Source organism: Paramormyrops kingsleyae, chromosome 19 (assembly GCF_048594095.1).
Source record: "Paramormyrops kingsleyae isolate MSU_618 chromosome 19, PKINGS_0.4, whole genome shotgun sequence".
In the NCBI taxonomy this organism is placed as follows: Eukaryota; Metazoa; Chordata; class Actinopteri; order Osteoglossiformes; family Mormyridae; genus Paramormyrops; species Paramormyrops kingsleyae.
In genome coordinates, this window is record NC_132815.1 from 13,789,074 (window position 1) to 13,801,920 (window position 12,847).

At 47.6% G+C, this 12,847-nt stretch overlaps 1 protein-coding gene across 6 annotated transcripts in view; it reads left to right on the forward strand.

Annotated features, from left to right (window-relative positions):
* nhsl1b (NHS-like 1b) overlaps window positions 1-12,847 on the forward strand; it is a 99,402-nt gene that overhangs the window by 73,674 nt on the left and 12,881 nt on the right. For 5 of the 6 annotated variants that reach the window (XM_023806930.2, XM_023806929.2, XM_023806931.2 and 2 more), the window contains 2 exons: window positions 7,966-8,118; window positions 12,042-12,163. In XM_023806930.2, coding sequence (XP_023662698.2) covers window positions 7,966-8,118; window positions 12,042-12,163 — 275 coding nt within the window. Of the gene's footprint in view, window positions 1-4,871; window positions 5,156-7,965; window positions 8,119-12,041; window positions 12,164-12,847 lie in introns of those variants that run through there. The other variant, XM_023806932.2, reaches the window with a different exon arrangement.

Sequence of the window (12,847 nt, forward strand, 5' to 3'; positions counted from 1 at the left end):
CTGTTTTTATACCTGCCCTCTTCACCCTGAGAAGGTGGCAGCTTTGTCTCAGGCCCAAAGAAGGTTCTGCATGCAATTGTCTAGAAATTTATGTCTCTTTGTAATGAAAAGGGTGTGAATATTAACCTCGCCTTTGCCTCTGAATCACGTCCAAGTCCAGCCCAAACCTCCACATGTCATGAGGTCACTCTTTGAATTTATGGCCAAATACAGACTATAAATCACATTTCCCTTCATTGCTGATGGTAGATGTTTATATTTACTCGTATGTTTACTTGGCTTGAGGCATTAGTCCAAACTTATATAAACTTAAATAAAATAATGCAACAAAACACTAGTAAGTTAAATGTGCACATTTATGGAAGTTTATTGTTTAAAATTGCGCGTTTCCAGAGAGCAGTTCTGTACACCAACATGACAGCAGTCGCACGACAGTGTGATCTAACAGATCCTCAAATGCATGGGGGATTAAGAACCACATGCCTAAACTGCAGCGCGGATTCCTTCAGGGGCTGGAGAGATGCAAGTTCCTGCTTTTGAAGAGCGGGAAACGGGGGGGGGGGCTCGCCCCACACATCACAGAGACGTTCTGACGTCCTGAAGCAAGTTTTTTTTTTTTTTAAATGAAACGGGGAAACGGGAAAGAGAAGGCCTGTTTTATGGCTGCAGTTTGCGCCTGGTGGAGCAGTGCTAATAGACGCATTAAAGGTAACTCTATCTTCAAAGAGGACCCTGCCTTCTTTCCTACATTCTCCAGCAGGTGTCCACACACAGAGGTGCAAACATGGGCTCCAGCTGCAAGACAAACCAGAAGCCTTTCCTTTTTCATAAATCTCAGCGGTAAATTGACGTGCCCAGAGACTAACAGGACGAGTGTTTGTCTGAGGGAAGGAGAGCCAGAGTGTGGGAGGTCGACAGGGTGGGATTAGAAAAAGGCTTCCAGCTTCCAGGTGGGGAGGGTTAAGGCTTGAAGCCAGCAGATGAAAGATGGTGTCCCGTGTTTGTGTGTGTGTGGGTGGGGGCAGTCTGGGTGGGGGAGGGGGTACAGATATCCAATAACACATTGAATGGCTCAGCGCAGGCAGGGAGGACAGGCTAACTCTTTGAACATCAGCTCTTAAATTTTGAGAAGCACGTTTGAAATCACACTTGTTAATTAAAAGAGATCATACATTTGACAAGTTTTACAGTTATTAACAGAAAAACATTGAAATATTTATCTTGGGGCTTTAAAAAGTTAATTACGTGATTGATTATTTACACAGTCTGCAATTTTGAGGGGCCAAACGTGTGTTAAACTGGTGGCTGACCTTTGACCTTTTGCGTGAGCTAAACAGCTCAGTCACCTGCTGCCGTCGGTGGCGACGATTTGGGCACAAGCTCAGTGCAAATGGCACAGGTCCGAATGCCAGGGGCGCTCTGCTTTTAAAGAAGCTTCTGGAACTCATGTGTTCAGCTGTATAAATGTCAACACAAAATGTGTAAGTTGCATAAAATGACCTGGGAAGTAGCTAAATAATGCATGAGGGGGGGTGGGAGGGGGCTAGTTCTTTCCTCCCCCCCCACCCCAACATAATCACTTAAACCTTGAATTACAATGAAGCCCCAGGAGCTGCCAAGGTGGAATAAGAGCAGAACTTTGACCTGCCAGGCTGTTGTTGGGCCTCATGCACTGGAGGTGAGAGTCGTCCCCCCCCTCAGACTTCTAGGGGGGTGGAGCCTAGAAGCCTCGAAGGTGCACATTGCCTCCACACAGCAATACCGCCTTTCACTACTGTAGCGCACCTCTCTCCATCATGCCTCGTGTTACGCACCAGAGAGCTTTTCTTTGCGTTCCATTTCCTGTTTGGATGCAGCTGTTCTTTTCCGTTACTGAGCTGTCGCTGCGCGGTAACGATGGGTAGGAAGATGAGGCCTCCTTCCACACTCGGGCTTCTCTCTCTTCTCTCGGTTCCCTTGAAACACAATGGAGGAAAGGAGGCCTTCAATGGAGACGGCCTCCATTGACCTCGCACAAAGGCCCGAGTCCCTCTTGAACTGCTCGGGGGGACAGAAAGCCACCCCTGAATTGTATTCACTGCGCCTCTCACAGCAGAGACTGAAATGTTTGTAGCAGGCAACCCTAGAAGATGCCAAACTGTTTCCATCTATCCATCCATCCATCTTTCAAGCTCTTATCCAGGACAGGAATACAGGGGCAGGGAGCCTATCCCAGTCAGCACAAGGCATCAGGCAGGGGGTGCGCCCTGGACAGAACGCCAGCCTGTCACAGGACACACACACAGTCACACACTATGGGCAGCTTAGAGATGCCCCACTGCCTTTGGACTATGGGAGGATATTGGTAAAACATGGAGACCCTGTTTTTGTTTTTAAGAATGTTTGATGAGTGGAATCAAGGTCAAACATCAAACTCAAGACAGAATTAACACAAGACAAATGAATTGTACAAACCTGATTTTTGGCACCCCATGGGAGAATTTTGCGAGCAGATTCGTGCCCCCCCACCCCCACCCCGAAGTGCCCCTCTCACTTCAAGGTCTCCCTGTGACCTCATCTCCCAGACGTCTGAGAGATGGGCTTCTGACTCCAGCTCCTTGTTCTGAGATTTTCTTTCTTCATCATTCTTTTATTTTCCCCTTCCTTGCTTTCTGCGACCGGCACTGCCCCCCCCCCCCCCCCCCCCCCCCCAAAAGAGCAGGTCAGTCGTAGAAAGTTGTGGGGGTAGGGAGGCGGTCCTCCCCTGCTCTGTATGACCCTCAGAGGGTACCGTAGTCAGGCAAAACATAAAATATGGAAAAAAAAAATATTTATAGATGGAAAAACTACTCCCTTCACAAAATCTGTCCCTCCAAAAAGCGATTTGTTTCTTTTTTATCATTTTATCGTTACTTTTTTTTTTTTTTAATAATTCCGTTTTATAAAGGGAAGTTTTTTCTGAAACTCACTGTCCCTACCACTGCTTTAAAAACTATAAACTGAATCTCTAAGTAAAACCAAGATTTCCTGCCTGATCTTTTGATTCGAGTAGATCTTTGTGGCGTTTGGGTTACCAAGGTTTTGTGTAGCTGTCAGTTTTTGGAAGTTCCGTGGCAGGTTGTCAGTTTGCTCACAGTTACCCTGGACATTTCGGTGGATTGTCTAAGGAAAAACCATGTTTCCTCTTCAAGACATTCATCTCACCTCACCAAGGCTTGTCCTTTTCAGACCATGTTGCCGTTTCAAAGTTGTGAACTGCGAGTCAGTCTGTTTGCTGCGAAGGATGCGTTCACATTCTGCACGGTCTGTTCATTCTGGCAAATCAAATTAATCCAATTTCATTTACTGATCTGTCAGAACTTAAAATTCTGTGCTAAGTCTACTGTGCTGGTTTGTGTAAAGGGGACATTTTATAACCAGTAAATAAGCTCAACCTGAGGAGAATGTGAGAGAGGCTTCCGGAAACTTGCAATTGAGTTGGTCTCTCTATATTCTTGAGTTGGTCTCTCCTAGGGAAAGCAATTGTGTTAAATAATCTCACCACATATCTTACTCCATTAATCCATGCTGGAAGGAGATAAGTAAGGTATGGATGTTCGCAAACCAATGAGTGGTGGAGTTTCAGGAACTGAGGCTCCTTGAATTGTTCTCAGTCATCCGTGTTTTGGAAGGACAGAAATGAGAGCCGATTTGGGCATGAGTGAAAGGTGATATTTTCGAGCTCTTGCTGGGGGAAGCAGGGTTATGTTCTGGAGTGCTTTGACTGTGAAGAGACCAGGGGGAGGGATGTGGGGGGGGGGGGGGGGGGGCGCGGTGGTGAGGAGGTGTTGGGGGAGTGTGAAGTTTGGCAGACCAAGAGGTGAAAATGGGCTGGTTATTCATACAGACCACTTTAGGGGTCGGGCTGGGGGCGGGGGGTGTGGAAAAGGAGAGCTGGGAGGGAGTAGAACTTTGTAGATCCATTCTCTACACGGGTTTCTAAAATGTAATGTTTAATTCAGTAGAAGTCTCTTTGTAACAAGCGAAAACAGCCTGGTACACTAGCTATGAGCCTTCAGCGGGTCGATGTGTCTGTAATTGACTGAAACCTTCCATCGCCTCTTAATCTGCCCCCCTCCGATATTCTCCAGCCTCTTCTTAATAGCAGATAAAGATGTTGACCGGGCTGTTAGCATTGAGAACAATGGAGCTCTAATTAGGCCGTTTTGGTCTTGAGAGCATTATCTTAAGGCTGCGAGCGTGACGGGCAGCAGGATGCGTTGAGATAGCTGTCGCTAGGTCCGAGCCGCACCGGCAGTCGAGCGGGTCAGTGAATCGGCACAGGGGAACTCCCCAGCGCACATCTTCAATGAGCCGTGAACAGGGCCGGGGTAAGAAAAGGGAGTGAAAGACCCTACTACACAAACCCCCCCCCCAAACTCGGGCTCACACAAACTCACACCAAATCATTGGTGACCCCATTGAGCTCTTAAGCACCCCCCTCCTCCACACACCCCCGACTATGAAAAGAAAAAAAGGGTTGCCCGGGAGAGGGGGCCGTGGCCCCCGGTGGACAATGGGAGGATTGTGAGCGATCCTTGTCGAGCTGGAACGGATTCAGATTGCCCAACAGCATGTCAAACACGGCAAGAGGGGCCTGTCAGGCAGGCCGAGCAAGAGAGACGGGATTAGACTGGGAGAACGGGGATTGGGGGGGCACCGGAGGACGAGTCACTGCTGGGAGGTTAGCACAAGCGACAACTCCTTGGTAACACTGCTCAGAGCAGCAGGGGGGGCTGGTCCTTCTAAGCGGCTGTTGAGCCATGGGGGGTGGGGTGGGTGAGTTGTCAGGGAGGGGAGGGAGGGGCGTGGGCGTAGCTGAGAAAGAGGCGGAGGTTTGATCTGAAGGTGTGGGTTGGGTTTCGGCAGTTTGAGGGTGGGGGTGTGCTCTCATTGTGCCCCGAGCGCAGGCTGGTCGCGTTTCGCTCAGAGCTGCACTGCGTCCGCGGGTGGCGGCACAAGCAGACACAGCATCTCGTCCTTGTGCCAGAACCAGGGCTCCATCTCCTCAGCCCCCGGAGTGCTGCCGGACTTGCCGGGGTGGGGGCGGGAGGCGGGGGGCCCCTGCTCACGGGAATAATGGTGTTTATTGGCAACGCGTTCAAGTCTGTCATTAAATACTTCAAGAAGAAGAAGGGTAAGTGTGTGCATTGGGTTCTGTTACTCTTGGTTGGGTCAGGTGCGTGATCTGGGCTACGGGGTTAATCTGCGAGGTATCAGTGCTTCACCGTGCTGTACTTTTTGTGCATAACTGAGCAGGGGACTGTCCACTAGTCATCTGGAGATTTAGTAGTGAAGCTTTTACTTCCTCAACTGCCTGTCTTTCTTAGAAGGCTGTCTGCACCCTGTTTTTCTGAGAATGTCCACAGGGTAGGACAGTGTGGAAGTTTTTTGGGACAACTGAGCTCTATAAGGAACCTTTGACAGGATCCCGCTTGGCCTCACCATGTACCCACTAACTAACTGCGATTTTGGTTTAGATCATGTTGATGGATGTTTGTCCTTTTTGAAAGATCATCAGCAGTCATTGTATTCACCTCTAGGGCTTGTGCATGTTTCACAGATCAGATATCGGTATTAATTGAGTTAACGCATTACAACAGAGCACTGAGATTAGTTTTTGGGGAAGTCATTGAAGCAATTGCATTTTGTACACTGTACCTTGTTGACCTTCGATCTGACAAGAGTTGTGCAACAGGGATTCTTGTGCCTTCCCTTGCCTTGCTTTGGAACCAGAATGTGTGGGTGTGTTTGTGGGCAGTTAGTTAATTGATGCAGCCTGTGTATGGTCTTTACGGATATTAATTGGTTGAATTGAATCTCTAATTAGCCACTCTGTTTAAGTCTTGGAGACTTATGCAACTGTAGCTTTTAGGCGTCTGTAAGTTGCCTGTTCACAGTGACGATTAGATCTTCACTGAAGTAAAAGAAATTCGCAAAACCCAGCAAATGGGAATTTTGCGTGGAGTAAAAATTGAATTTGCTGATGCTTTCATTTAGAATGATATACTTTTTTTAGATAGTTATAAACCAGGATGTTTCATTTTCAAATAAAAATATAAATATACTTAAAAATATACCACAGTAAAGTCCTTCCCAGTCTTCAGGTTAAAAAGTTAGATAAAAAGTGCAAGAACAATACTGACACTACAAAGACATTGATATAAACAAATAAGTAAATAAATACTGCTGCTTATTGTAAGCGTGGTTTAACATAGCCTGGACATTGATTATGTTGACAGAATAAAGTCTCAGAATAAAGTATAATATCCGATTATAGTTGGTAGGAATGAATTGTGAAAAGACACTCTATACATTCCTGAATTTCTTTAGGAATTTCTTGATGTTTCTCTCCCAACAGATTACAGCACAGTAAAATATGCTGGTTACTATGGACTGGTAAAAGATCCTCAGTAGGTTGCTACACACAGTGAAAGACCTTAGTCTTCTCAAAATGAATAGTCTGCCCTGTCTTCTATTGTGCAGAGTATGTTCAGAGTCCTATCTGCTACTGTCCCCCAGGTACTTGCATGACCACACCACCTCCATACCCTCCCCCTGGATGGTCTCCCTGGCATAACAGAAGTCCACCAGCAGCTCTGATGTTCAGGTTCCCACAATTCTGCCTGAGTCTCGTAGATTCCCATTCAACTCGACAATGGAGGAGTCATGAGTCTTTGTAGATGGTGCAGCTTAGAGTTGTGCTTCAATTTTATTGAGTAGAGGTTGAACAGAAAGCAAGATGGTTCAACGGGGTGCTCCTCTGTTACTGACCATCATCTGTGACACAATCTCTAAGTCGCACAGACTGTTATGTCTTTGTCAAGATAGTCAAGAATTTCCTTGAATTTGTTCTCCGGTCGAAGAGGTTGAAAGCATTAGATAAGCTGAAGGAATGTGATTGTGACCAAACTGCCCACTCTGCCTAAGTGGGAATATGGAGTTTGTTCATGCCAAAGCCTAGGAATCAGTGTGTCCTATCCCTATGTATACCTCACATGACACTGGGGTGACAGGTGACATTGGAACTATGCACTTGCAAATTGCAAAATTGACGCAAAACCTTCAGTGAACGGCCTGAGCAAACCCCCCCCCCCCCCCCCGCCGCCCATACCTAATAGTTAGGCAGCAGCTCCTAGCAGGTGAGAGTTACTCCAGAGAAGCCCTTTTAGCTGATGAGTATAGCAGCCGATTCTGTGTGTTTACTTAAAGCATCGGTGCTAAGTGGACCTTCCTGGTGACGTGGCCTGGAAAGGCCATTAGCGCCAGAGACGTTGGGCTCGCGCCTTCTGTCGGCCGTTTGTGCTTCTCACTCAAGTGGCGGGAAGCTGTCGATCTGGAACTTGAGAAATTAACCTCATGCTGTGCTGATGTGACCTTCTACAGGTCCACATACCCATGGGGTGGGGGCAACAAAGGAAACTTTGGAGCAAATTGCAGAAATGGGTTTGGCAGAAGAAACTCGATATCTCTGCTGGACTTGGTGAATCTCAAACATTTGTGTTGCCCAGATGTTGATGGTGAATTCTTGAGTAGCAGTTTCACATTTTAAAATTGTTCATTACTGTACTCAGTGTTTCCTTTGCTGGAAAGGACCTTTTTCTGCACCTCATCCAAGCTCCATGAATGTTTGCAGCTCTCCGTTTAGTTGCTTTCTTGTAAAAGTGAGACAGGCTCGGTACAGTCTCCCATGAGCCTCCTTGCTCGATACAGTCTCCCATGAGCCTCCTTGCTCGGTACAGTCTCCCATGAGCCTCCTTGCTCGGTACAGTCTCCCATGAGCCTCCTTGCTCGGTACAGTCTCCCATGAGCCTCCTTGCTCGGTACAGTCTCCCATGAGCCTCCTTGCTCGGTACAGTCTCCCATGAGCCTCCTTGCTCGGTACAGTCTCCCATGAGCCTCCTTGCTATCGTTGAAATGGCGGCCTATCCTTTTGTCTCCCCACAGCGGTGTCTAATCTGGATGAGGAGAGCAAGTGGGCAGTCCACTATGCGGCTCCTTGGCACCAGCAAGAAAACGTCTTCCTGCCCACGGATCGGCCTGCCTGCGTGGAAGACCTGCACCGGCAGGCTAAGGTCAACCTCAAGAACGTGCTACGAGGTGAGTCGGGAGTCCGTGGCTGGGAAAGGGCGGTGCGTTCCTCCGGGTTTTGGGGAAGGTTTTTGGAGCTGCTCCGTGTGGTCAAATACATGTCCAAGAACATGCGGAACTGTTAATTTGACCACACTGTGTACACTATACCATCCAGGGTGTTCGTATGCCTTGCTTCCAGGGATAAACTCCAAGGTCACTATAACCTTGTACTGGATAAGCAGTATGGAAGATGCATGGATGGTTGGACACATATACCCCAGCCCTGTTAAATGTCCTGCATTAATACTGTAGACATGTCTAAAGTGGCCTTACCTCCTCCCACGCTGTTACGCACACACCTGAGTTCAGAAAGTCCCCTATTCCCATGATACAGCTCACCAATTTCCATGAATCCACAAATACATCAACTAGGGACCCACATGGCTTACAGTGTCTTGGGTCTGACGTAGGGCTGCACTGCTGTCAAGGGCGTGGGGTCATGGAGAGGACAGGTGATAGTCATGGGGAAGCAGATGAGTTCAAACAGTCAGCGGTATCTTATCAGCAAACGGACCTTTTAATAGTGCTAAGTAGGCACAGCGGGGGGCTGGGAAGAAAGGAACAGCAAGCTGATATCTGTCCCCACCCCAACCCCCTTGGGTACCTGTAGAAAATGGCCTGTTGTCCTTTGTTAAACTCAAGAGTAGATGTTATTTAAGCCAGGACCTCCAACGTGCTCTAAGAACAGGTTTGTCTTGGCTCAAACCATAATATAACCAGTGAATCAGTTCTGATTTTTGTCCTTTACAAGGTTGGCCGTCTTCTTTACTCCAGCATGTGGGGAAAGGGGTAGATCCTTTCGATTTGGTAGCCATGGAGCCGGGGGGTGCCCCATACCATCCGGTGGGGTTGACTGTGCGCCATGAGGCTGGCCAACCTTGCACGCCAGGGGTCCTCTTCGGCTCCCGGTCCCAGGTGTCCATGGCAGCTGATGTCACCAGGTGGCAGGCGGGATTTTTTGGAGAGTCTTCTCCAGTAACATGATGTCAGAGACTGTCGAGAGGTTCTGCATTTCGTCGTTCAGCAGCATTTCGCAAACGAGAGAATCCATTTGGCCAGTATTCCATACTTGAATTTAGCGTCTTGCTGCTATCTTGTGTCATTCGTTGAGATATTAACTGTCCATCATTTACCATCTCCTGTTTGTGGACCCATCCTGGCCAAGGAATCAGAACCAACTTATTATTAGGATTTCATATGTAAACAGTAGCATTAGATATCCAAACAAACAATTAAGCCGCCATGGAAACAAAAGCTAACCAGCTGTTGCTAAGTAACAATGCTGATGGAGAGTACAGCAGAGATAAGCAGCCTTTTTTGGTGCCCTTATCAAAGCCTGGAGCCATTGACAGGTCCAAAGCCTTCATTGCTTATGTGTTAGGGACAAGACCACAACGCAGCAAATATGGCAACTCTCTTGCTGTGGCTCAGCAAGATCGACAGATATGCAACAAAAGTGGCCTTTCTGAATGTGCTTTTAAGGGTGCATAACTTTCAGGTTGCATGCCTTGATGTGTGATGGCCTATTAAAGGGAAGGTGTGCTGGGCCGGCCTGCATTTCTCTCCACACTTCAGTCGGCTTCTTCCTCGGATCTGCCTTAGCCTGCATTGCTAAGAAGCCTTGATGTCATCCATCAGGGCCACTTAGTGATATTGGAGCGGTTCTGAAAAGCTCCCCATGTAATCAGCTGCGTGGGGCTGGGGGGGGGTGGCCCCCTGGAGACCCTGCCTCTAGGTCGGAGGTCTTCACCAGACTGCTAGAAAATTAGGTCCCATCTGCACTTTGCCATTCGCTGCACAGCAGGGAAGTGTAAGGAAAGCCTTTCTTATCATCTGTCACATGGGTGTTATTTCTTCCATTGGGGGGGGGGTGTTGACATGTTTTTATCAGTCTGTGTTCTGCTTTTTCTGGAGGAGTAGAACATATGGGTGCTTGCATACCTGCAGGTGACGACTGACACCTGTCTCCCGCTTGGCTGCATGCATACACTCTCCTCCCTGCCCTCTCAGTCATCACTTTACAGAGAGTACCAGTGCTGCACCACTAATGCCCTTCTGCCCCACCCAGAGCACATGTCATGCCCTCCTACCCAATATGCCGTCTGACGGCCGCTCACTGTGGCCTCAGAGGCAGCCCTCTTCATGTGCTGGACCCTTCCCAATCACCCAGCCGAGTCCTGTTTACCTGCTTCACGTTTTAAGGGCTAAAAATCTCAAAGCTTCCCAAACATGGGAATACCCTCCCCCCCCTCCCCCCCCATCCTCCTTCAGTCGCTCAGCTTTCCACTGAAGTGTCTGCGTTTTAGCAGCGGAACTTGGGGAAAAAGCCTTTCGTTTAATTGGGCTTTGAGAAAATAATCTGGGCATTTTCATACTGTTAATCCATCCAGCATCCAAATGCGTATCCCACCCCCCACCCAGGAAGCACGGGGTGCCAGGCAGGGGAACGCCTGCCGATCCATCACAGGACACGCACACTCCACGAGCGATAAAGTCTGATTCACCAGCTGTGTGTTTCTGTGGAGAATCCCGGAGGTATCAAGTACTAATCCACACAAAACAGGAAGAACCTGCCAGGTCTACACAGAGCTGGAGGCTGGGATTCAAACCAAAATCCTGCGATTAGAATAGAATACAATACAATAGAATAGAAAATTTTTTATTGTCATTGTACATATACTGTACAATTAAACCCTGGGTGTTTGTCCCACCAATGCTAAATATTATAGCAAATAAATAAAAAATACATGTATGAAATTGATAACATACACAGCATAGATATACAGTTTAAAGTATAGTGAACTAAAGTGCATAAATGCAAACACACTTTTTTTTTAACAGCATTAAATGTAACATTGTAGATTTTTTAAAAATTGCAGCATTCATGTGGTTAAAAAATTAGCGGCCCTGTGAACAGTCAGTTGTTTGGAGGGGCAGTTTGGCAGATGGGTGCATGCAAAATGCTCGGCGGGGTGCAGTGGGGTGACCTTTCTTGAGTTAGTTGTTTCTTTCTGGTTAAGATGATTGATGGCTTAGGGGCAGACACTATTCCTCAGCTGTAATGAAATTTGTATTTTGAGTGCGAGACCTTTCACAGGTATCTCGTGTTATTTGTCCTTCAAAACAGAGGACAGAAATATAGGCCTTGCTGTAAACAATATTCATAAAGACTGCTATAACAATCTGACAGCATTTCTAACAGTGGCCCTTCGACTGAGACGGGCATTTCGTCACTCTGCAGGAATGGAGGAGGAATCCACTTGTCTGATTGTAAGGTCTTAAACCCTTGGCTGCAGGTGTGGAGAAACAGGCCAAAGACAGGGGTCTCCTGGGAAATTTGTCAGATGGAATCTCAGTGGGGGGCGCTGGGGGGGGGGGGGGTTGGTGGGGGGTGATGTCTAAAGGGTGAGGTGTGTACAAGGGTCTCAAACCCCTGGGAGGCTTCACAGCCTTTGGCAGCCTTTGCTAAAAGGGACTCCAGGTGCAGTGAGTTCCAGAATGTTGATGTTGTGTTTGTTTTAGAGGATGGTGAAGGTTATTGGATTGGTGGATGGCCACTATGTAACGTATCATCTACAGGTAAATAATCTCCAGAGGAAGAGATTTCAGGTCCGGAGAATACAAATCCAGACCAAGATTTTGTTTCAACCGACAAGTTGAGTATAAAGAGTCACAGTCACAGAGTATTCAGCTGGTTGGTTGAAACAAAATCTTGGTCTGGATTTGTACTTTCTGGACCAGAAATCTGCACCTCTGATAATCTCCTCGGCAAAGATTTCCAACAGGAGGCAAAAGGACGTTCATGCATTTGGCTAAAATGGGTCAGATGTGAAGCGTGTCAGACACCCAGTGTTGACCTTACCATTCCTGTGTGCCCTGCTGTCTCCCAGACTGTGACAAACTGAGGAAGGATGGCTTCCGCAGCTCGCAGTATTACTCCCAGGGCCCCACGTTCTCCGGCTCCAACATGTCGGACGACAGCCCACAGGAGGACGAGGACATGGACAAGAAGGTAAGCCTCGATGTCAAACTGACCCGCTCGGTGCTGTTAGCCCAGATGCAGCCGATTCATACAGCAAGGGGTTAAATTAAAGACAATTAGGGGACCAGATGGAGGGAAACCAGATTGACTGTGGATCAGGGTTAGCACCCCTAGGGTAATTTGCTCATTTTGGAGGTCTTCTTAAGAGGACAAGGGCAAACTGCTTTATCTCCATAAATTGGAAATGTATTCCTCTGTTATAACAAAAAAAAAATGCACAAGCTAAGTAAACAAGTGGTAGATTATAGTATAAAGCTTGATACTGTTCTTCACTGACAATTATGCCTGTTAGCCCTTGCAGACGTTGCATATAAATTTTATTCAAATGTGACTCTTGAGTCGTGTAAAGTAAATATTTTACTGCCTGTATCACAAGACAAGTATTTATAGTCTCAATCAATTTAGTGATACGGGATTTGTGAATTTCGAAGAGGCTCCGCATATCCGAGAGGTAGTCGATTGTTGAGACAATCCTGACCTCTAGTGGCAGAGAGTGGAATCGCTTTGCGCTTTTTCCCGATGCGGTTCTCCTAGTTATACACCACCGCTAACTCTTGGCGCTGCGTCTGAGACTGTGGAGTCCAGGGCCGTCGTGACATGCTTCCATTTGTTACTCTTCCTGCGTCCCTGCCTGTCTCTCTTTGCCGAGCAGCC